The following is a 22,349-nucleotide window of genomic DNA, read 5'->3' as shown; positions in this document are numbered from 1 at the left end:
TAAAGAGGAGAGAGGAAAAAAATATGAGGCTTGCATTTAGATAGTGGATAAATAATCAGAGCTTAAATCTGGCCAACAATGAATATATAATTGTTGTGACAAATAAATACGTCACATATGTAAAAAAAAAAAAAAAAAGAGAATCATTGAGAAGTGAAATACAAAATAAACACTTGATTGTAAATGATTAATTATAGAGTTGCAGAGGATTAGGTAAGCCTTATGTAAAAAAACAAACAAACATACAAACACAAGATTAAACTACAATTTCAAAAGCTGGACCTTAATTCATCCTCAAACTTTGGAGCAAAAACAAGGCCTTAAATAAATAAAACTGAACTGACCCACAAATAAAAGAGAAGCAGAGTGAAAATGAGAAAAATGGGTGAGCATGTTGAGTGGGTTTCTCAGAAGTGTTAGGATTAGACTATTTCAAAGACAACCCCCCCATTGTCACCATTTAAAAACACAAATATATTTTATTTATTCTAAAACACAAGAGCATGCATCAAGTTTAAACAGTCTGCTTAAGAAATCTGAAGTACTCATTTTATCAGTTGAGCCATGAGAAGAAAAATAACCATCTGGTTCCAGTTGACAGTGTACAACAACATTTTTAATGAATAACATATAAAATGCTGAACAATATTGGCAAAGACAGATAACCATATCCTGGGGTCACGGGCTATCACCTTTAATAAATTATCCACAACAACATCTGCAGCATCATAAATTAACGGCATAAAATTTTTTTTTTACTTTGCATTAAGCTACCAACCTTCCTCCTCTTTGCTCTCTAGAGGGACGCTCCAGGCAATGAGGTTTCGAGCAGCACGGCCCTCTTCAGCAACTATCTTTCGCACTTTGTCATGGCTGTTGGAGCGCTGAAATGAAGCCTGCGGGACAGACATAAGACTCAACACATTAAATCTGACTGGATTTTCCCCCTTCATTTTATTCTCGACCTAACAAAGGATGAATCAGAGTGTTAGTCACATTATTTGTGCCAGCAACATCAAGGCTCACAAAACTTTGGGCCAGCACTCTTCAGTTTTTGGTAGCCCAAAATAAATTTAAGTAGCCCGAATAAAAAAAGAGAGCAATTTTTTTATGTTTTGTTTCCTTTACAATATTATACATTAAAGTATAATATTGTAACGGAAAAAAAAAATTAATCAAAAATTGTTAAAATACAAATCACAACAGCTGTATAAAAATTACAATCATCAACTCAAATACTTGGTTCTAATTGAACAGAAATTTCTATGAACTTGCAAGAACTGTGTAGAACATGAATCAGTCTGTGTCAGATCCTGAATCGGAAATTTCCACTGAAGTCACGGGTAAGACGTAAGTGGAACCAAGATCTAGGCCATTTGCTTTTTGAAGTTTGCAAAGACTGCTAAATTTTGCCAATGGTAGTTCACTCTTTGCAACATAGTACGCTGTTGTAAACAGATTTTTCAGGACTTCTTCTTGTGCTTGGTTTATTTTTAGTATGTTTTTTGCAATTGCTGTTTGTTCTGGGAAAGACATTGCAGACTGGTCAATAATGCATTTTTTGCATTTCTCATGGGTTCTGATGGGGTCTTTCTTAAAATTACTGGTCCCAGTAACAAAGGCGCTTGTCGACTCAGAAATCGAATTAAACTCACAACACACCTGGCAGAACATTATGTTATTTAGCTTTTGTCCATGAAAACCAAAAAAAGCTGCGCTTTCTTTTTGCCTCATAGTCTGATTTGTCATAACTTTTCCGTTTTGTGGTAGGCTTTTCTTTGGCTGCACCTTCTTCACCCTGACCTGTCTTATTTGGCTGAGCAGAACTAAAATACCGGTGTAAATCCTGCTGCTTTTACACATGTACTTACATAACGGTCAGCGATTCTCTGCGCAATCAACCTCTATGACATGTTTAAGCTTGCTGCGGGAGATTTCACTTGTCACGTTTGAATAGTAAGCTAATGAGTGATAAATGGTAAATGGCCTGTATTTATATAGCGCTTTACTAGTCCCTAAGGACCCCAAAGCGCTTTACATATCCAGTCATCCACCCATTCACACACACATTCACACGCTGGTGATGGCAAGCTACATTGTAACCACAGCCACCCTGGGGCGCACTGACAGAGGCGAGGCTGCCGGACACTGGCGCCACCGGGCCCTCTGACCACCACCAGTAGGCAACGGGTGAAGTGTCTTGCCCAAGGACACAACGACCGAGACTGTCCAAGCCGGGGCTCGAACCAGCAACCTTCCGATTACAAGGCGAACTCCCAACTCTTGAGCCACATAAGACGATGTCAGAGGAATTGGTGCGCAATTAATCGTCACTCACCAATCAGTGCTGCCGCACTCTACACACCGTTCGCGCGATCGCAAAGTGACAGTGAAAGCAAAAAAAACAAGCGCAAATTCAAACGCGATTTCAATATGTCACACATTGACAGTGGCTCATCGATGCCAATGACATAATTACTCAGCTACATTTTTGAAAGAATGCAAAAGCATTGACATATAGTTTTCCTATGATAGCCCGACGGGCAGGGCTAAGATAGATTTTGGTAGCCCGACTGGAAAAATCGCTAGCCTCGAGACGTCGGGCTAGTGATTTTGCGAGCCCTGAACATGTCTCAAAAAACTTGGAAAGGAGGCAACAAAAGGGTTGTGGGAGTTTTTCAGAAGTAAAGATGGGCAAAGGTTCAATCTGGAGAAGTGCATGTGTGTGACAAGGCTGGAAAATCAGCACTGGCCGCCATGACCTTTGGACCGTCAGTTGGCACTGCATTAAAAATGTTTTATTCTTTTATAATGATAACTGGATGCATTCATGAACACTTCTAGAAATCACTGTCTAAACACAGCTCACCATACCATCCACAAAAGCAGGTTAAACCTCTTCCACCACAGTCCATGGGCCAAAGCTAGAAAGATGATGATAAACCACACACAGTAGCCATTAAAACACCATGGCTTCATAGCTGAAGAGCTAGAATCCCGTATCAAGAAGAATGGGACGACACTCATCTCATAAAAGACAATAGCTGATCTTCTCAGTTCCCAGAAGTTTATGGACTCTTGTTTAAAGAAGAAAAGATGCTACACAGATGCTCAAACATGTTCTTCTCACACTTTTTTTGTTGCCATCACAAAACTACCTGATTTTTTTTCTTTATAAAGTACACTAAGTAATTTTTTTATGTTATTTAAACGAATAAAACCTAAAACAAAACATGTTGTACTCATAAATATACACTGATAACTGTGCAATGACATCTTCTAACAAATTAACATGTTCTCATAAACTTAGAAGTAATCTAGTAATACTTCAGACATGTGACTGGTTAGTGTAAGTCACCATGTTGTCTCGCCATCTTGAATACTATAGCTGAGATGAGTGTCGGCATTCTGGCTAATCACATTTTATGTATGTGGCCTGAGATCGACCACATATGTAGTTCGCCTCATAAGTTACTTTTAATTTAAAAACCACAAATAGCACTTTTAAACTATACATAACCATTTAACATTTGTACATGTACATTTTTTATCAACTCTTTCTCAGTATGCTTTTATCCTCCTCGACCACTGCTCCGTCCCTGATTCCACCTCAGCGTCTTTCTCCTCACCTAAAACCTAATCTTCTGAATTAAAGTCAGGGCTCTAACACAGGAAAATGGACATTAACGTGGTCGTTTATTCCTGATATTATTGCAATTACTTATTGCCAGCACATTAGACAGGCAACGAGCCACATAAAACAACAAACAGCTGGTTGTAAGCTAACATTGTGCCAGCTAATATTAGGCTTGAGTGACATTTAAAGCAAAAAAAAAAAAAAAAAAATTGGGGCAGTAAGAACACAGAATTGCTATTGCAATCTACTGACATCTAGTGGTGAGATTTTACACACTGTTCCTTTGAAATGGCAAATTTTCTTAGTTCAAACATTTGCTATGTTTTCTATCTTCTAGTGTGAATAAAGCATGGGTTTATGACATTTGCAAATCCATGCACTCTCTTTTAATGTACATTTTACAGACCCAGTTCAAATTGGAGCCTGCACTGTCTTATTTTATTATAAATGGTAAATGGCCTGTATTTATATAGCGCTTTACTAGTCCCTAAGGACCCCAAAGCGCTTTACATATCCAGTCATCCACCCATTCACACACACATTCACAAACTGGTGATGGCAAGCTACATTGTAGCCACAGCCACCCTGGGGCGCACTGACAGAGGCGAGGCTGCCGGACACTGGCGCCACCGGGCCCTCTGACCACCAACAGTAGGCAACGGGTGAAGTGTCGTGCCCAAGGACACAACGACCAAGACTGTCTGAGCCGGGGCTCGAACCGGCAACCTTCCAATTACAAGGCGAACTCCCAACTCTTGAGCCACGCTCACTTATACAATAAATTAAGTAAACATTCACAGCTTAAAGTAAATAAATAAAATATGTTTGTGACCCACTTTTTATGTTCAGCATAAATAGAATTGTAGATAACATAAAATACATACTGACTAATTCTCACCCAGTTCTTTCAGCAATAATAGTTTTATGAGCAATGAGCAGGCCTGAAGCCTAAGCACTGTTGCTATGGTTACTTCAGTTTTAATATACCTCAGACACTGATTTTGTTCAGCCGTTAAAACAGTGTTCCGCAGTACAATGTGTTTTCATTGCCCCAAAAAACAAAACATAACGGGCAAAAAACACTCAAACAAGGAAATCAATGGTACTTTATGTTCATTCAGTGCATTTTCGGCAGATTTTTATGTCAAACAGTAAGCAAAAAGTACATTTATAGCAATTTTAAAATTTTGCCATAAAAGCTCTGATTATGTTGCTTTGATATAAAAGTGTATGGAAGCGGTCTACGAGGTCATACTGTGACAAGGAACAGCTAGAGGCTGAGGCTCTAAACCCGTTCTGTGCAAAGGATGCATCATGGTTGACCTACACATTGAGTATGCATCAGTGAACTTGACTTTAACCCTGGGTGAAGCCGACACTGCGAACCAAAATAAATACAGCGACATCACATTCATTAAGAACCCATGTGATGAAATGTAGCATCGGCATCTTTCTGGATCCATATGTCATAGAGAAAATAAATGGCTATTTGTATCTCTTAGACAGCTGATGCATTACTGCAGAAAGAAAAAGTGGCTGAACAATAACAGCGCAAAAAAGTGGTGTACCACTGCAGTCTGCTTGATTTAATTTGGTTCTTACATAACTAAATATTCTGATTTCTGGCAATCAGCAGCAATCAGAGGTTTATCATTCTGCATCTTCCACTTAGTGTGTTTTTCCCCTAGAATAGACCGTACCACTTCTGCACTTGTCATTAATTATTTACTCTACTGTTGACTAGAGTCCAGACCAAACTTGAATATTTTAGACAACTATGAATCATAGTTTTATACCTAATGAAAATAACTATATAAAATAATAAACATTTAAAAAAAAAATCTAAACTGAGAGCCAGTTCTTCTCTTAACAGAAATGAGTCATGGAACAAATCATTCTCTCTTTTCCTGGATGTCTCTCATGAGCGCTACTGTTCAGATAAAAAAAACAAAAACTGTCCTTTTACCACATTTGCAACTGAAGAGATGAGGCATACGTTTTCAGAGGTAAAAAAGTAAAAATTAGGGCATAGCTTAAAATAAAAACAGTATATACATACACCACCTTAAATTCAAAAATAACAGAATAATGTGAACATGGCTCATTTGGCATTACACATGCAGAAACAGAATGCGTGTATCGGTCTGATACCATTTAATGTCCCTAAGGGAGATACCCAGCTGACCTACTTTGGTGAGCAAAATTCTTTACATATCAAGTGGCCTGAGCTTTATTTTGTCAAGTGGAGAATAAGACGACACAAATATTAAAAAATATATATGTATATATACAATAAATCTCATTCAACAACACAAATCCATCAAAGTAGCAAGAGCTACTGATGCAGCCTGTCCTATCTCTTTACAGTAAATGTTTACTCGGTATCTCCAGTGCTTGGCAGCCAGTGGATGACAAATAAGTGTTTTGAAAAAACCTTACCTACTCGCAACTGATGGCTATCGGAGTGCAGCAACCTGAGGCCAAAAAGGCTTAAAGCAACATTCTCTTTATCCACTTAATCAGCTACAAACAAGCTGTCTCCCATTGCACCATAGAAGAGAAAGATACAATGTGGAGCCTATCTTCTGCTGTCTTCTTTGATCAGGCAGTCCTTCCACATGCACAAGAGAGCATGTTTATTTTCTAGACTGTGCTGAGTAAGGGGCAAGTGTAAGGTTTCCCTTCTGGCAAGGTCTACAAACAGAAGTAGCAAGACAGTGGAGTGGGTGAGAACAAGCTCATTAGTAAAAGCAGTAAAAATCCACACATCACAGGATACGTACAGAATAGAAGTACAATCTGTAAGCAGGCTCTTCGTCTTTATCCACTCCTGACATACTTGACAGCCCACTTCAGGCAACCTGTTCCCTCTCACCAGCATTGCCACTTGTGCAAGGTGACATCGTCATCTGACAGCAGGACCAAAATAGACTCCCTATGTGTAGTCCACACTGTTATAGCAACTTGCCCAGCTGTGTTAACTCCTCTCCCAGTGGCAAGTGAGAGACAAGTGCTCAGTAGCCCACCATGCCTACCTTTTACTTTGACTATTCTGTTTGCAATTCTTGCCTGTAATCTAGTCTGAGCCCCTAGCACTCTGCTGAGTTAGCAGCCACCTCTTAGGCCCGACTCCCTGCCTGCTGCTGCCTATCTGCCTACCACTGCATGCAGCTTCCTATATTTACAGCTCCCCTCCTCTCACTGCTCTGCATCAGAGCCCCCGCTCTCTCCCTCTCTCTCCGCTTCTCATTTCTCACTCTTCACTCTCCTTCTACCACAACACTGCGCAGTCATGTGCACAAAGCAGGCCTGGCTCTCTGCCCCCCCATCCTGTACTTGCCAGTGATGAGAGTATAGCTGCAGGGTCAGAGACAGTGTGTGCGAACGCAGTGCATTAGCCACACAAAGTGATGCTTTAGATCTGAATGGACCCGGCATTCAGTGATTCATATGCTGCTGTGGGACAAGACATACAAGGCCACATGGTTTGACCAAATACAAATGGTGCAAACTTGGAAAGTCTGTAATAACACTTTGGGACAAAGAAAGGAATCAACATATTTTGATATAGGCCTGTTTACATTACTGCTGTTTTAATTTACAAAACAGTCCCTTTACTTTCACAGTTTTGCTTTAATAACATGACAATACATGTATGCAGACAATTTGTAAAAATGATTAGCATCTTCAAAAATGTAAATTTTATTGGGTAAACTATTACTACCACCACTACTACTACTACTAATAATAATAATAATAATAATAATAATGGTGATGATGATGATGATGATGTAGGCATTTTTCTTAACCAAGAGGACAAAAAAAGGTAGAAACGAGATTTGACAATATCACACCATCAGAAAGTAAGGTCACCCAAAATATGTTTATTTATCGCGAGAACTTGAATTCCTAGCAAGGAATATCAGGGAATTTTTATGTTCTTGGTTAAATCAAATGTTTTACTTCAGTTGTTAGCTGCGAAACACAAAGCAGCGCATACCTTCAAAGCAGTTATGGATGCATTCTTGCTTTTGCCACCTCCATGCGAGGAGCCTGAGCTGTTGCTACCAGACCTTTCCCTCCCGTCCCCGCCTTGGTTGCTAACTCTTGGGCCGAGACGGTGCTGCCCAGCTCCGCGCCGCCGTCCATCATAGCGGTTGTCTTTGGACATCGACCCGCCTAGTGTTCAACGCTCAGTCGGTGACAAATTAAAGTCTACGAGTAAAGTCGCCCTGTTGTCAGAGGTGATGGGAAAACATGTCAGATAAATACATGACACTGTGGATAGCGTAACAGATGCAGGAAGTCTGAGCACCTTGCGTTTTTGACTGGCGTTTGGATGGTCCAATGAATTCGTCGTATGGTAGAACCAACAATGGCGCCAGCCAATCATGTAAATTATAGTAAGGTCAAAGGGTGGGATGCATTTTCGAGGAGGCGGGACTTCGAATTGTCTACCATGGCAACCACTAAGATCAGGCGGGACATTCAAGGAAGTTTGGTTGATTTGGTAGGACGTCAAGTCACCTTCAAACCGAAGGAAGACCACGAGGTGGAAAACCTGACTTCAAAATAAAGTCTTCTGGGGGGGGGGAGGAAAGTACATCACATTACACTAGCATTAAATCACTAGTAAATCGCGGGGGCAGTGTTTTTTGTTGTTGTTGTTGTTGTTGTTGTTGTTGTTGTTTGCTGTATACATATTAAGTATATCAAAAGGCATTGGAACCTGGTTCCATATAAGCTCTTTTTTTAAAATCAAATTGGCTTGCTTGCTATCCAGTGGGTAACACCAATGACTGCATAAGCCTTACAAACTACTGCAAACTACAACTTCATGAACAAGTACAAACGAGCATATTTAAAAGAGATTGAAAAGAGATTTAAAAGAACATCTTGCTAAACTTTTTTGTATGTGGGTTAAATGTATATTCTGTGTTACATGTACTCTTTTCCATTCTTTATCATTTTCTTATTCTTTTCCCCCTTGTTTCCTAAACACGTTGTGCCTGTGTGTAAACTAGTGAGGTAGCCATTGAAGCCTATTAGCCTTGAATAAAGCGCACATAACACATTTGAGAGGCGGCATATTGACAAATTATTTTTGGAGTTTGCATAATTGTTTTATTTTGAAGTTTTTAATCGGATGTTCGTCGTTCTTCGAGGTAGAGACTACGGTGGAGGCTTGAGTTGTACGAAGAACTTCCCATGGTAATAACACCTACGTTATCCTATATTATTTGAGTAATATAAGGGTGTTTTGGCTTGTTCGCGTCTCTTTTATATGTCTGTTTGTTTGTTGTAAAGAACGCTGTTGTTGCTTTATTTTTCTTGACTTCCCTGTGGTTGTCGTATTCATCCTCTCTCTTTCCCTCTGTGTTTCAAGCACCTGAACAGAAAAAATAAATACATAACGTTTCGACGACTTCCAGTTTATCTGGGTGATCCTTCGCCTTTCACTCCGTCTTTTTACCGTCTCAGAAACAGTGTTTCACATTAGCCTTATCTGGCTTTTGTTTTTATCTTTCACTTGTTGGCCACCAGATAGCACAGTTGCATTTTGTCAAGTCTGTTTGCAGTGTGCACTTGTTTTCAGTTCCAGTGTTGTTTCAATCCTAGCGTGTTATAACTCAACAGATGACATCCTCTACATTTTTGGTACTGCTGCTTCTTCAGTTCGACTTTGGACAAAGCTCCCATAAACATCTGCATGATGATCATTACATCGGACAGCAGCACAACCCTGAACACGACATGAATGTACTGCTGGGAGATGAGGTGGCTTTTTTTCATATTTTTTGCACTTTAGAGCTCCATTTCTATCCTTCATCCAGCATCTCCTCACTTTCTTGCCCTGCTTCTTTTACGCAGAGGACTAATGAGATAAAGAAACTCAGCCCAGCAGATCAGAAGATAAAAATGATGGATATTGTAAAGAAGATTGATACAAATGGTGACAATCTGCTAAGTGCAGGTATATTTGTGCTTCTCCCAGTAAAGCACAGACAAACAAAGGGGATTAATAATCACACTCAGGCTGTCTGTTTTATCCACAGAGGAGATTACTCTCTGGATTCAGCACGTCTACAGAAAATATGCTCTGGATGATGCGGAGGAGCGCTTCCCTGAGTTTGACACCAATAAGGATGGTGTTATAACATGGGAGGAATACAACACGGTGGCTCATAACCAGCTCTTTAGTTTTGATGACGATGTTGTTCTGGAGGATCCAGAGCAAGAGTCTCTTAGACATGTGAGCAGACTTTAACTCTCTTCTTACACATCACAGATTAATATATCAATCAGAACTCTAACACGGGCTCATACACCATGCAGCTCCATCGAAAGGAGAGGAGGCGCTTTGACTTTGCTGATGTGGATGGCACACCTGGCCTCAATGTGACAGAGTTTCTCGCCTTCACCCACCCTTCTGAAGTGGATCACATGGCTGTGAGACATTTAACTCCTAATCGTGCAAAACCTGATATGATAATGCATGTTTCCATCCACACTAAGTGTGCTCTTTGAGTTTCATGTGAAAAATCTATTGGGGTTTTCTTTTATTTTTCTAATAGGATTTTGCCATTGAGGATGTCTTGAGTGAATATGATACAGATAAAGATGGATTCATCAGCCTGAGTGAATTTATTGGAGACGTTCGCGGCGATGGTAAGGCTGAGATTAAACCAAGCATGCAGCCTTTTCGTTCTCTTTCTCGTCTGTGCAGTGTTAACATTTCTCTTTTTTCTATGTATATTTTTTTAATCAGATGGTGCCCCTTCGAAGTGGGAGATCGAAGAAACAGTGCGATTTAAAGAACTGTATGATCAAGATAAGGATGGCAAGCTGAATCGAGAGGAGCAGCTCCGCTGGATTGCACCGAACAGCTACGGATCAGCAAGAGAAGAAGTAATGTCTTCTATCATGTGCTCAGCTTTTTTTTCTTTTTCTTTTTTTTCTGTTTATAGTGGATAAAATAAAGAGTGAAATTATTATAAGCGCGACATTTTAGAAGAAGAACAAGTTTAAACTCCTGAGCTTCTAGCTTCCAATTGAAATTCGAAATAAAGAATTACTAAGGATTATGAATTATTAACAAAGCATTTAACCCTTAACCTCCTGAGATCTGATATCTTGTGTTTGCTTTTTTAATTTCCCCTGGATATTTGGGATTATGTGAATCTGTTAAGCGCCATCTTTTAACAGAAATATATGTGCAGTTTAAGATATGTCATATGGGGATGGGTTTATTTTAAAGTGTAAAAGAATAAAATCAATCAAATTGTGTATTTGACTAATTCTTCATTCTTTATTGAGCAGAATGAAGGATTAGGTGCAGAAAAGCTGATATCTAATGTCCCCATGTGAGGATGCAGGGTCTCAGGAGGCCAGCAGACCACTTAAGGTGAAAAATAGTAAACACTTGTGAGGGAGAGAAATGTTCTCTGAATAGCAGTGACTTATTTTAGTGCTGCAGATGAGATCATGTTGCAATAATAATGGTGATGCGTCTCTCAAATAGTTCCACACAAAGCCAAGACATAACTCTATTTAACTTTGATGCAGCCCAACAAATGTCCCATTTCTGCATAGACAGACAGGTCATATTCAAACTGAAACTTTAGCTGACCGTCCTGACCATGTCTACATGCCTAAATGCATGCATGCTGCTTAAATACTGCTGTCATGTGACAGTATATATTTGCATTGTTCGTTTGAACAGGTGTTCCAAACAAAGTGCACCTTCTGATACAGTAAACTAACATTACCAATTTGTATGATATTATAATAACAATAGAAGTTTATCAGAAAACCCTTAAGACACACCCAAACTTGCCTCACAGCGCACCATTTGTGACCTCATGTCCTAAGAGGTGCACATGCATCTCCTCCTCAATGTTGTAAGGCTTTTAAGACATGAAAATGTTTGCAACACTACAAGCAGCAAGGGTGACTTGCATCTGTGGCAATTTCCCATCAGCAGAGTTGCCATGCAAACAACCTGAGCACCATAACAGTCTCATATTGTGCAAATGTTTAACATCATCTACATCCACGTGGAAGTAAGCCTGCGTTTTGCAGGTTAAAGGATCGTACAGTGAATGGAAGAGGGATGTTTATTTTACGATAATTTTCTTAGCTTTTTTTTTATCTTTCTTTTTTTGATGGTCTAACCACACCTTTTAAAAGCATGCGTCATACCTAAAAATTAGGTCATGGAATATCCTGTATATTAGACCCTTCCTTGCCCAGAGGTCCTGGAAAATTTTCTTAAATTAATCCGCAGTTAAGGCTTCTTTTCTCTCCAAGATGATTTGGTAGCATATACACTGATATTTTTGCTCTCCTGCCATCAACAGGCTCTTCACCTCATCAAGGAAATGGACCTCGATGGAGATGGACAGATCTCAGAGGCTGAAGTTTTGAAAAATCAAGAAACATTCATGAACAGCGAAGTAACAGACTACGGCAGACATCTGCACCTGACACATGATGAATTATAACAGTCTCCTTTGGTTTAATGTAGAGCTGTTATTTGTTTCAGTAAATGATTTCATGTCGTTTTTTTCCTCCCTGTCTGTTATAGAAAGGTTGTGGTATTTACGTCACCCACCAATGATCTCAGCAGTCACAGATCCTTTGCGTGTTATATCTGATCTATTGTTCGGCTCGTGTACAATATGTTACAAAATGTGAACAAAAGCTGAAGACTTACACAACAGTACATGTTTGTGGGCAAAGTACTGGATTGCATAATGTTGTAGGGAATTCCTTGTATTACCCTTAAAGAGCAAGAAGCATCACAAAGTGGAATTTTCAGTTTTCATGAAAAAGTACTGAATCCAATTCACATTAAACAAAGCAGATTTTGTTTTGGTTGCATGCTACAGTTTTTTTTTTTTTAAATAGTGTCCGCTATCACTTCAGCTTTTGGTAAGTGCTGACATGTTGCAGCTCTTCCTCATTTAAATCAAATGAGTAAGTGAGTGTGAGCTCCAGCATGAAGCTTCGCTTCCTGAATGTGTCATGATCTGTTTCACTTGTATCAAGCCACAGCCAGCTACGCTGCTTGGAGTTAGAAGTGGCTGAAAGTTGAGTGCACTCTACAGCTGGGACTATTTTTTTAATATACGGCCAGGATGACATTACAGTTTAAAGATGCCTTTTGGGTGAGTCGTTGTCATGCTGCTAATTTTTCTTTACTTCTGGGTGCTTTGCATGTGCAGGAATAAAGTAGGCTACAGGTTTTATTGAACCGTGAAGCCAAACTTTCTGAAACTACATAATGTATCTGCACACTACTAAGCATGTACCAGAGATTTACTTAGTTTGTCATAGCCTCTCCATAGGTAGTTCACTCCTTTATCATTCAGCTTTTTTTTTTCTCATTTGAAAACACACTGAATTGTTACAGTAAGTGATGACCAGTGGAAGCATTTTTATATCTAGATTGTGGTCATCATGTCCAGTTTATCTAGACTGAAGTGTCACACGATGTAAAGGATTCTTTCTCAGCTCAACCTTTTCATAATAAATAAATAAAAAAGTGGCTCAGCACAGTTGAGGGCTTCTTTTTTCATCGGGCGGATACAAGGTCATTTTAGAACATCTATGTGCCACCGTGCTAAATACACGAGCAAAACCACAAGAACTGGGTTGTCAGAAAGAGCAATCAACTTGTATAACTTAGAAGGTTAACTTTATACCGCAAAGTTATGTGCTTCCTTATTCCTATCTACCTTATCTCAGTGTTTTATATGAATGTAGCTTCTTTTTTTTTTACATGAATAGAGATGTTTGGTACTCTACCCACACGGTTGCTTTCCATTCAGAACCTGCTGTGAAAGAGTATATAATAGTTTCCATTCAAATGCTGGTGAGATGCACAGTGTGTGTCTCCATGGCAAAAAAAAAAACAGTCTCAAAATATCTAAGCAAACCTCACTGATAGTCATTCAAATCCTCGGCTCCTCTCTAAAGGTGATCACTGATTTTTTAAACGTGGAGGAACAGGAACGTTTTCTTACAAATGAGCATGGTTTTGGATTCGTTTTTACTTTCATTCCAAAACTGAATATCGGTGTGTGATTTCTATTATGGCTGAGAACTTTGTTAGTGAGCATAGCTGGTGTTTTATCAACCCAGGGATCAGACTTCATCAGCAATGTTGGTTATGAGACGATTCTTCAGAGGCTTAATGATGGTCGGCGGACGTGCAAAGAATTGGAGGAACTCTTGAAAATGAGGTGGGCTCTATGATTTTGGCTAGATTTGTACATTTGAAAGTTATTGCATTAACATATGGCTGCATTTATTCCCAAATGTCAATGCAGAGCAACAGCAGAGGAGAAATATGGAAAAGAGCTTATCACCATTGCCCGCAAGGCCGGGGGCATGTATGAAATCTGGTAGGTATCAGGTAGAAATTGCTTATCACTATACTTACTGCATCTAAGCAATAATTCTCTGTAATAAGAAAAACTCGGCGCTTTTTTTTTTTTTTAAATAAATGATCTTTGTTTTATTTTCACAGCACTTTGAGAGCATCGTTTGATGAAATGAAAACACGTAAGCAAAAGATATCACATTATTTTACCAAAGCCGTTGTTACCCGGTCCATCCTTCATGTTCTTAGCCCCATGTCTTGTCCCTTTTCAGAAATTGAAAACATCGGAAATTTGCACATTCAGTTGTCTGGGCTCCTAAAGGAGGAGGTGAAGAGAATGGAGACCTTTAGAGAGCGACAGAAAGAACAGCGGAAAAAGGTGCCCATTTGAATGCTCATCTTGTTTGCATAAGCAGGATATTTTTATTTATTTATTTTTTTGGTTGCTTCTCTGTGTGATTTCCTGGTAACAGCAATGACTTTTGTTCTCAATTCTTAGTATGAAGTCATCATGGAGAAGGTCCAGAAGACAAAAGTCTCTCTCTACAAGAAAACATTAGAGGTGAGCTCAGCTCTTGCTATCATGATGACAGACCACAGGTTTGTGGTAGTTATTGTTTTTACTTTCACAGACACATATTGGTTTGAGCTTGAGTGAGGACATTTATTATTCATTACATAAAAGGCTTTAAATAGAATGAACAATGTCATTGACGTTTCTCTGTAAGGCCTGTCGGGCCTTGGGCCTCACTGTAACCCTAAAGCATTGTTGTGCATGTTTTAAAAGGCAAATTGTTTAAAAAGTCAATACAGCATATAAAAAAGGGGGCAGATTTTGCACCCTTGTGTTACACTGTAGATAAACAAAGATGCCTGTTCTCTGCTGAGAGGAAGGAAGTGAGTGAACTATTTTGTTTCTCCGGGTGCACATGCTTGACATCTCTTTTTTTCTTTCTTTTTTTTGACTAAACCCCCTCCAACTGTCTCTTCCCTCCACCTCCCACTCCCTTTCCTGTCAAGGCCTCATAAAGCAAGGTTTTAATGAGCAGTGCATGGGTTTTGTAGTTTCACATGGTTTCGGTTTGATTTCTCTTCCAGTCCAAAAGATCCTATGAGCAGCGCTGCAAAGAGGCAGATGAGGCAGAGCTAACGGCTGAGAAGCTGGGCACCGCCCCCACAGCCACCCCCAAACAGATTGAAAAGGTAGGTTTGCTCTACTGTGTGATTATTTGACCAAACTGTTGTTTTTGTTCCAGTTCACCCGTTTCAGTCTGAGCAAAGTCATTTCCCCATCAGTAAATATGATTTTTACATTGCTAAATAAGCTTGAGTTGACTCTGTTTATAACCTTTTAATGAATAATCATTTCAACAGTAGAACTGCAGGAAACATTTTTTTCAGACTCACTGGTGCATGTGGATTAATAGTTTCAGGTTTTATTCTTGTCAGAGTTGTCAATGATTCCAAGCATTAGTATTGGCATCAAGCATCAAGCCAAGCTTGTATGTACACGTTTTTAAATTTAGGGCGAGCTTAGAAAAACTTCAGCAGAGGAACATAAAAGAAAAAAAAAGTTTTCTAGAGTTAAACTCTGAATCTACATCATTCCGAGCAAAGTAGTTTAAATATCTGACTGACTAACAATAAGAGTGTCTTACGCACTGGCATTTAGTCACTAACAATATCTATGATATTCCAATTGAAAGCATGAAAAAACTTTACACAGAGAAATACAAAAAACGGTGAAGATTTACTAAGAAATCAGGAACTGGGTACTTTTTGTAAAACTTGGGATCATTGAGTGTTAATGAGTTACTAGAGAACATATAATTTATTAACTGAGGATTAGCTGATTATGTCAAGTGTTAGAATGACTTCCTGAACAATTTATTGTTGCTTAAGTCCAAACTGGCTGCCTATTTGTCTAAAACTTGACACATTAGTTCCTCTTTCTGTGAAAAAAAAAAAGAACAGAAATAGACACTTTTAAGTTGTATTTTAAGTAAACTGATACATCTCACTATTTCATATTCTGTATAGTTTTTCATATTTATATCCTGTTCATATCCTGTACATAGCTTGTACTCACTACAGCCTGTACATACTTATAGTTATAAAATATTCACAACATGCTTCATACCGTGTACATTATAAAATACCATAAGAGACCCATTTCTGTAATATACTTACATATCTATATTATTGCTAATATATATTGTAATATATCTATATCACTAAAGCACTTCTGGATGGATGCAAACTGCATTTCGTTGCCCTGTACCTGTGCATGTGCAATGACAATAAAGTTGAATTCTATTCTATTCTAACAAGTTACTGTTATTACTATTACTATGTTAATACTGTTCCCCTATTGCTTCACGATTTTGATTAATAAGGTAATAATTTGGTGTCACTTATTGGCTGAGTCAGTGTTAATCAAAACCTAATTAGTTTTATGTTGATATCCATCCATCCATCCCATTCCATTTTTCCATTTTATTAAAACTGAATCCTCTTGTTTGATTTTATTGTTTGAGTAACTATAAGCTGTGGGTTTATATGTGCGTTTATATTAATTGTGGTATTATCATTATTATAATTTTTTGTGTCTCATATTTTTGCTCTTTTTTATTTATCAGATGAACAACAAATCCAAACAGTGGAGAGAGGCTGCAGAAGAGGCTGGTAAGGACAACTAATAAGCAAAATTAAGTAGGATGTTTGAAATGCAGGTAGGAAACTGACAAGACATGATATTTTTTTTTAGGTTGGTGCTCCTATGAACTTCGCTTTTACTTGAAGACACGATAAATAGCTCAAAGTGCAGCTATTTATTTTATATTCAGGATAAACTGAACATTAAAACTCAAAATGTTTACTTTGGTTTTTGCATTTTGCTCATTTTTCCTTTAGAGAAACAGTACACGACAAACATTGAACAGCTTGACAAGATCCGTCAAGAGTGGGAATCGACTCACACTGACACATGCGAGGTATGCTTTTAAAATGTGCATTTTCTCTCTCTTTCTCTCTCAAATTGAAACGGCACGCTATGGCTTAATATTTTTCTAGAATATACTGCTATTTGTATATTTATAGAATATACAAATAGCAGTATTTGAGGCCTGCTTTGCCTTTGAGCGAGTGTAATACTTCCCATTCACAGAGGATAGTGACACATAGTGAGTCACTAATGTGCCCAGAACATTTCCGGGCAATAAGACCTCTCTTTATGTGATAAGATCAACAAAGCTGAACTAACCATTCAACAACTTCACACAACCCTATAAGAACACTTGCAGATGTCAACTCATAACACATTTACATACAAATGAAAACCCATGCTCAAATATATCTAAAAAAATGTTTGTTTGTTTGTTTTTGGGGTGGCAGGGGCAAGGTACTAAAACCTGTACTTTGAGCTCACCGAAGGCTTAAGTTTCCACTTGTGCAGGAAGCTGCTAGTTGCAACACTTTATTTTTAAGACTATATAAATACAGTTTCTAGCCTCAACATAAGTGTCCACTCAAACTGCTCTTTTGTAGATATTTCAGCAGCAAGAAGAAGACCGCATCAGTGTTGTTAGAAATGCCTTGTGGGTGCATTGTAACCACTTATCAATGCAATGTGTGAAAGAAGATGAGGTGAGTGCAGCTGCTTTTCATTCACCTGAATTGGACAGAGAGGTAGCATGCTTACAATGTTTTCTGGACAAACTGTTCTTTCAGTGCTATGAAAATGTGAGGAAGTCGCTGGAAATGTGTGACATCGTCACAGACAACAACGGCTTTGTTGAGATGAAAAGCACTGGCTCAACCCCCCCAGGTAGGTATTCAACCTGCTGCCTTCCTGAATTGGATTTGAATATGTTCTAAGCTGAACATTTTAATATTATCTTTCAACTCTAAAGCATGCGACGGAATGCTTAGCAGAGGAAACAGGAAAGATGAATGGTGTACCAGGCTACTGGATCTGTAAAAACAGATTTTTCTTTCTTTCCACAGCTCCAGTTGAATATCAAAATTACTACGATAAGAATCCTACAGCTGAGAGAAACGGCGGAGTTGGATTTGTTGGAGTCATGAAGAGGTTAGATTGTCACCACATCAAGAGAATAATAAACATAGCTTGTACTTCTTGCTCAATATCTTTTGTGTATCCCTTACTGAATACTTTCCTCAATTTCTAGGTTTTCAAATCTTCTGCAGGGGAACTGTTCCAGTGGCTCGAAAGTAAACATCAACGAAGGAGTTCCCCAGTCTGCAGGTAAAGTACCATCGTGTTGGGATGACACTGCAATTTCTTACTGGAAGTAAACAAATGTGCAAGTCTTTTAATCTTGGTAACAAACGGTGTAGAACAGCTCTAAGTTCTTCTTTATACAAATGATTTCCAAGCTCGGGAATGAACACAAGGTTGTGCTTATGACGTTATAGTGGGAAATGTGGAAGCAGAGCAGCGAATCTGACACAGTACAAGTTTTGATTCCAAATGTTTTTAAAAAGTCCTTAATTAGAGCCTAACTGGTTCAGTTGGTGAAAGAGTACATCAGCTGATGTTATCTGGCTGTGGGGTCAGAACAAGGGAATGGTAATACTGCTGCACACCGCACCAAAAACTAAATGACCTGATCAGATGTGTACTTTGAGCTAAATATTGTGAGTGTGTGTGCTATACACAGTAGCGGGGTGGCTGTGGCTCGGGTGGCAGAGCAGATCAGCTACTGATCGGAAGGTTGGTGGTTCGATCCTTGGCTTCCCCAGTCTGCATGCCAAATATCCTTGGCATGCATACTAACCCCAAGTTGCCTTCCGATGCGTTCATCGGAGTATGAATGTAGTTTAGTTTGCACTTGAGTTTAGAAGTGAATGGGTGAATGAGGCATGTTGTATAGAGCGGTTTGATTACTCCGGCGGAGTAGAAAAGCAATACATAAGAATGAGTCCATTTAACATGTGATGTGTCTTTAGGAGAAACATCAGATGGAGTATATGCGTCCATTCCTGGATTCCAGGCGTCCCAAATGGGAAGTGATGAATACAAGGCGATATACGACTATGTGGCACAGGTCAGGTTCTGGGCACGGATTTTTAACTTCTACATAAGACATTTTCATGGCTCTAACATAGTAAAATAGGTTTTAGAGTAACATTATTTGCAAATCTTTGCATTTTAGTTCTAAGCATTTTGACTGATTTGAAAGATCACCCTTTGATTGTTTCTGTACCTGTTTAGGGAGAGGATGAACTCCCTCTATCTGTTGGAGATATTGTGATTGTCTTGGAACAAGGTGAAGATGGCTGGTGGACAGTGAAAAGAAATGGTATTTCTGGACTGGTTCCAGGCTCGTATCTTGCTAAAGAATGAGTCTAACAGCCGTATGTAGGACTGTGTAACTGCTACATTTCTGTGTACCTATTGTAAAGACTATGGAATAGAATAACCCCAGAGCTTCATCTTATCCGCCATTACCTTTCTGTTGTAAGTATCACTGAAGCACCTGTAGGATTTAGAATTTTGACACCCTGTTATGGAGAGAAATCAGTCTCAAAGGTGTCACAGATGTGCATCTACAAGCACAAACTAGGATGTATAAATGTGTGTATAAATTTTAAGAATGCACAAATGTGTGCTCTACACCCAAATACAAAGCCATTTGAACACATTTAAAAATATTTTATATTAGTTTATTATTCTTGAATAAATGGTGATCATGTATGCACAAATTTTAAAGCTTGACTTTACAGATCTGATCATTTACACTTTCAAAAAGCTTCCTCTGCTTACAGGTGTCAATTAAATGACTGTAATCTAATAAGGACAGATCATGTCAGGTGTGCAATTGGGGTATGAGATACTTCTCATTTCTTTCAGCAGTGCACAGATCCATAAATGCATGTTGTTTTTAAATGCTAGAATAAAAACTGGGACATTTGGGTTTTCTGCTTATTCCTATCCTAATTCAAATAAATCAGGTGTATTTTCTAAATGAAGAGAATAGCTTGTTAGCCCTCGACTAGAACATAAACCAATTACAGATGCTATACAGACTGATGCATAGCATATGCTAAAGTAGTAAAACCTACAAGCTAATATAGGCTAATAGTTAAACCTATAAAGTAGTTCACAAGTGAAGCAAAATAAAACAGACAAGTCACAAAGACATCTGCTTTAAAAGCAAAAAAAGGGGGAAATAGAAGTAAAAAATTATTGTATTTCTTTGTGCAGATATCCTTTGTGCAGAGTCCCTGACCCAATATCTGCTACTGGTACTAAGAGTTCAAAGTTATAGCTGGAAGAAATGTTTGCAAAACGTGCAGGAAGCCAGCACACTGCGACATTTTAACACACATAATTTAGAGGGTTGCTGGTAAAGGGCCCAGTGTGAACAATTTCAACAGCACCGCTTTCAACATCCTGTGAAAGCTGAAGATGCTGTGACAGAGCCTCAGCTAAAACTATTCTTGACCACATACAAAACAAGATAGCAAATATCCAGTAGTGTGTATTGCAGTCTCACCCCAGTGTACTTCAGTGGAACCTGTGAAGGGAGAAGTGACGTCACCCTATATTTTAAGTAAACACAAACAAAGAGTACAGTGGGGTTTTTTTGTTTTTTTTTACCTGCAGATTTTAAAAAATCCTTTCTAGGACAGTTTGTGTATGTTTTTAACAGACTTGAGGAATCAGAACCATGAAAGGGAAACTAACTGGAAAGACAGTTAGTAGTTGACAGTGGTACAACGCATCAAGCCTCCACAAAACATTATTCCCCAGTGTTCTGCATAAGCCACAGTGAAATCAAACTTTTTAATTAATCTTAGACTCGTGCATGACTGTTAATGAACTATTTTAAACCACCTTGCACATGGGGTCAACAATGACAGCCATATTTTACTCAGCTTAGTCAAATACCCACACATCTAGCTGATTTCTCTCCATTTTAAAACGGGAGTGTACCGGTTAGTTAAGAGCCTCAAAAGTAAAGCGAAAGACACTAAAGATGAAAGATTTTAGGACTAATAAACTAAACACATAATCCTAAAATTGATTGAATGTGAGCAATAGTGCAATTTATTTTCAACAAATTCAGCTGTTCAGGAATAACAGTCTATACTTGACTGCTTATTTGTTAATTACACTTATAGATATGTCTTATTAGTGTCATATTTAAAGTGCATGTGTTTTTGTAAGTTTATTATGAATAGTTTATTCATAATAAACTATGACATACTATTATTAAAGTTCTCACTTCAAATACTTAAGCCTAATGAAAACAAAATCAAAATGGCTTGTGAATAAAAAATTAATGCTAGGAGCTAATTGACATCTGCAGATGCCAAAATGCTGACAGTTCACGATCACTCATTAGGCTTACATTAATGTTAGTTTAGACGAATAACCGTGACCATTTATTAATCTTCATAGGCTGCTGAGTAGTATCTGTAATAGATAATCGTATGTGTTCTAGATGAGAGGTGATGATTGTATTTTGTTTATTTAGAAAGAAAAAAAAAAAAGGTTATTTGAAGTCATGTAGGAAGCCCAGATGTCCCACTCGCACTCAAATGCAGCATGTGTTTGGGGCTGAAAGAGTGAAGTGCAAACATTATCAGATTTGTGATTTGTGGGTAAAGTGTTTTCTGTTTGGGTGTGAATTGGAGCACGAATTTGTAAATTTCTAAATTGCACACAAATCATTGTACATTAGATTTAAATTTTTAATTTATGCTTTTGAGGCTAAAAAGGGAAAGATTAAAAATGAGAACATCAGCAGGACAGTTCAGAGCAGTTTAGAGAAACTTAGGAGAAGATGTAATGGATGTAGTGAAGGAGGAGACGCAGAGGGTGGTCACATCATACACATTTGTGAAACTTGTGAGACTCATTTCTCTTTACAGCTCCTAGTGGCAGCAATATAAAAGCCTGTGGAAGTAATGCATACTATACAAAATGTAAAAAAAAGGCCTTTGTATATTTTCAATGTGCAGATAATTGTAGTCTGAACACAAGTGCATGTAACGCATTTATTTATATTTATTAAATTGAACTGAAAAGACAAACCTATTGTTTTTTTTGTTTGTTTGTTTTTTTTAAAAACACCGTTAGCTTTATGATTGCAGTAAATACTATTACTGTGTTTTATTAGAACAGTCTATTCTTAGATTATGTGGCTAACAACTCTTTGCTCTCTGGTTTCTGATTACGCAGGAGTGGGCGTTGCTGCAAAGTTTTTCTCAAGTAAATAAAGCAGAGATATTTACCAGAAATCATATGAGTCTAAAATCGTAATTTCTTTTGACACCAGTGTCTTCTGACCTTTT

The 22,349-nt window shown here is 38.4% G+C and overlaps 3 protein-coding genes across 7 annotated transcripts in view; 2 read left to right on the top strand and 1 right to left on the bottom strand.

Moving 5' to 3' along the window:
- Positions 1-7,958, bottom strand: part of scaper (S-phase cyclin A-associated protein in the ER) — a 58,194-nt gene extending 50,236 nt beyond the window's left edge. For 3 of the 4 annotated variants that reach the window (XM_085282151.1, XM_085282153.1, XM_085282154.1), the window contains exons 1-2: positions 7,638-7,958; positions 779-896 (exon numbers count right to left, since the gene is read on the bottom strand). In XM_085282151.1, coding sequence (XP_085138277.1) covers positions 779-896; positions 7,638-7,808 — 289 coding nt within the window. In that variant the 5' untranslated portion in view covers positions 7,809-7,958. Of the gene's footprint in view, positions 1-778; positions 897-6,420; positions 6,795-7,637 lie in introns of those variants that run through there. The other variant, XM_085282152.1, reaches the window with a different exon arrangement.
- An 830-nt stretch (positions 7,959-8,788) lies between these two features.
- Positions 8,789-13,197, top strand: rcn2 (reticulocalbin 2). 2 transcript variants are annotated; one of them, XM_085282149.1, is made up of 9 exons: positions 8,789-8,848; positions 9,275-9,415; positions 9,509-9,611; positions 9,694-9,890; positions 9,974-10,087; positions 10,213-10,306; positions 10,407-10,546; positions 10,958-11,042; positions 11,998-12,135. In XM_085282149.1, the coding sequence occupies exons 1-8, from the start codon at positions 8,846-8,848 to the stop codon at positions 11,003-11,005; spliced, it is 840 nt and encodes a 279-aa protein (XP_085138275.1). In that variant the 5' UTR covers positions 8,789-8,845; the 3' UTR covers positions 11,006-11,042; positions 11,998-12,135. The 2 variants fall into 2 exon arrangements, with proteins under 2 accessions (XP_085138275.1, XP_085138274.1); XM_085282148.1 differs by lacking the exon at positions 10,958-11,042 and having other exon boundaries at positions 11,998-13,197.
- pstpip1a (proline-serine-threonine phosphatase interacting protein 1a) lies at positions 12,678-22,088 on the top strand. The gene is made up of 15 exons (XM_085282147.1): positions 12,678-12,807; positions 13,784-13,884; positions 13,972-14,046; positions 14,172-14,206; positions 14,297-14,403; positions 14,524-14,586; positions 15,123-15,227; positions 16,664-16,709; positions 16,938-17,017; positions 17,571-17,669; positions 17,754-17,850; positions 18,030-18,114; positions 18,215-18,291; positions 18,996-19,093; positions 19,261-22,088. The coding sequence occupies exons 1-15, from the start codon at positions 12,778-12,780 to the stop codon at positions 19,390-19,392; spliced, it is 1,230 nt and encodes a 409-aa protein (XP_085138273.1). The 5' UTR covers positions 12,678-12,777; the 3' UTR covers positions 19,393-22,088.
- Positions 22,089-22,349: the final 261 nt, after the last annotated feature.

Source organism: Mchenga conophoros, linkage group LG7 (assembly GCF_057382185.1).
Source record: "Mchenga conophoros isolate Kocher_MC1m ecotype Shallow Benthic linkage group LG7, M_conophoros_male_GT1.1, whole genome shotgun sequence".
Classification (NCBI taxonomy): Eukaryota; Metazoa; Chordata; class Actinopteri; order Cichliformes; family Cichlidae; genus Mchenga; species Mchenga conophoros.
This window is presented reverse-complemented; position numbering and strand designations above follow the sequence as displayed.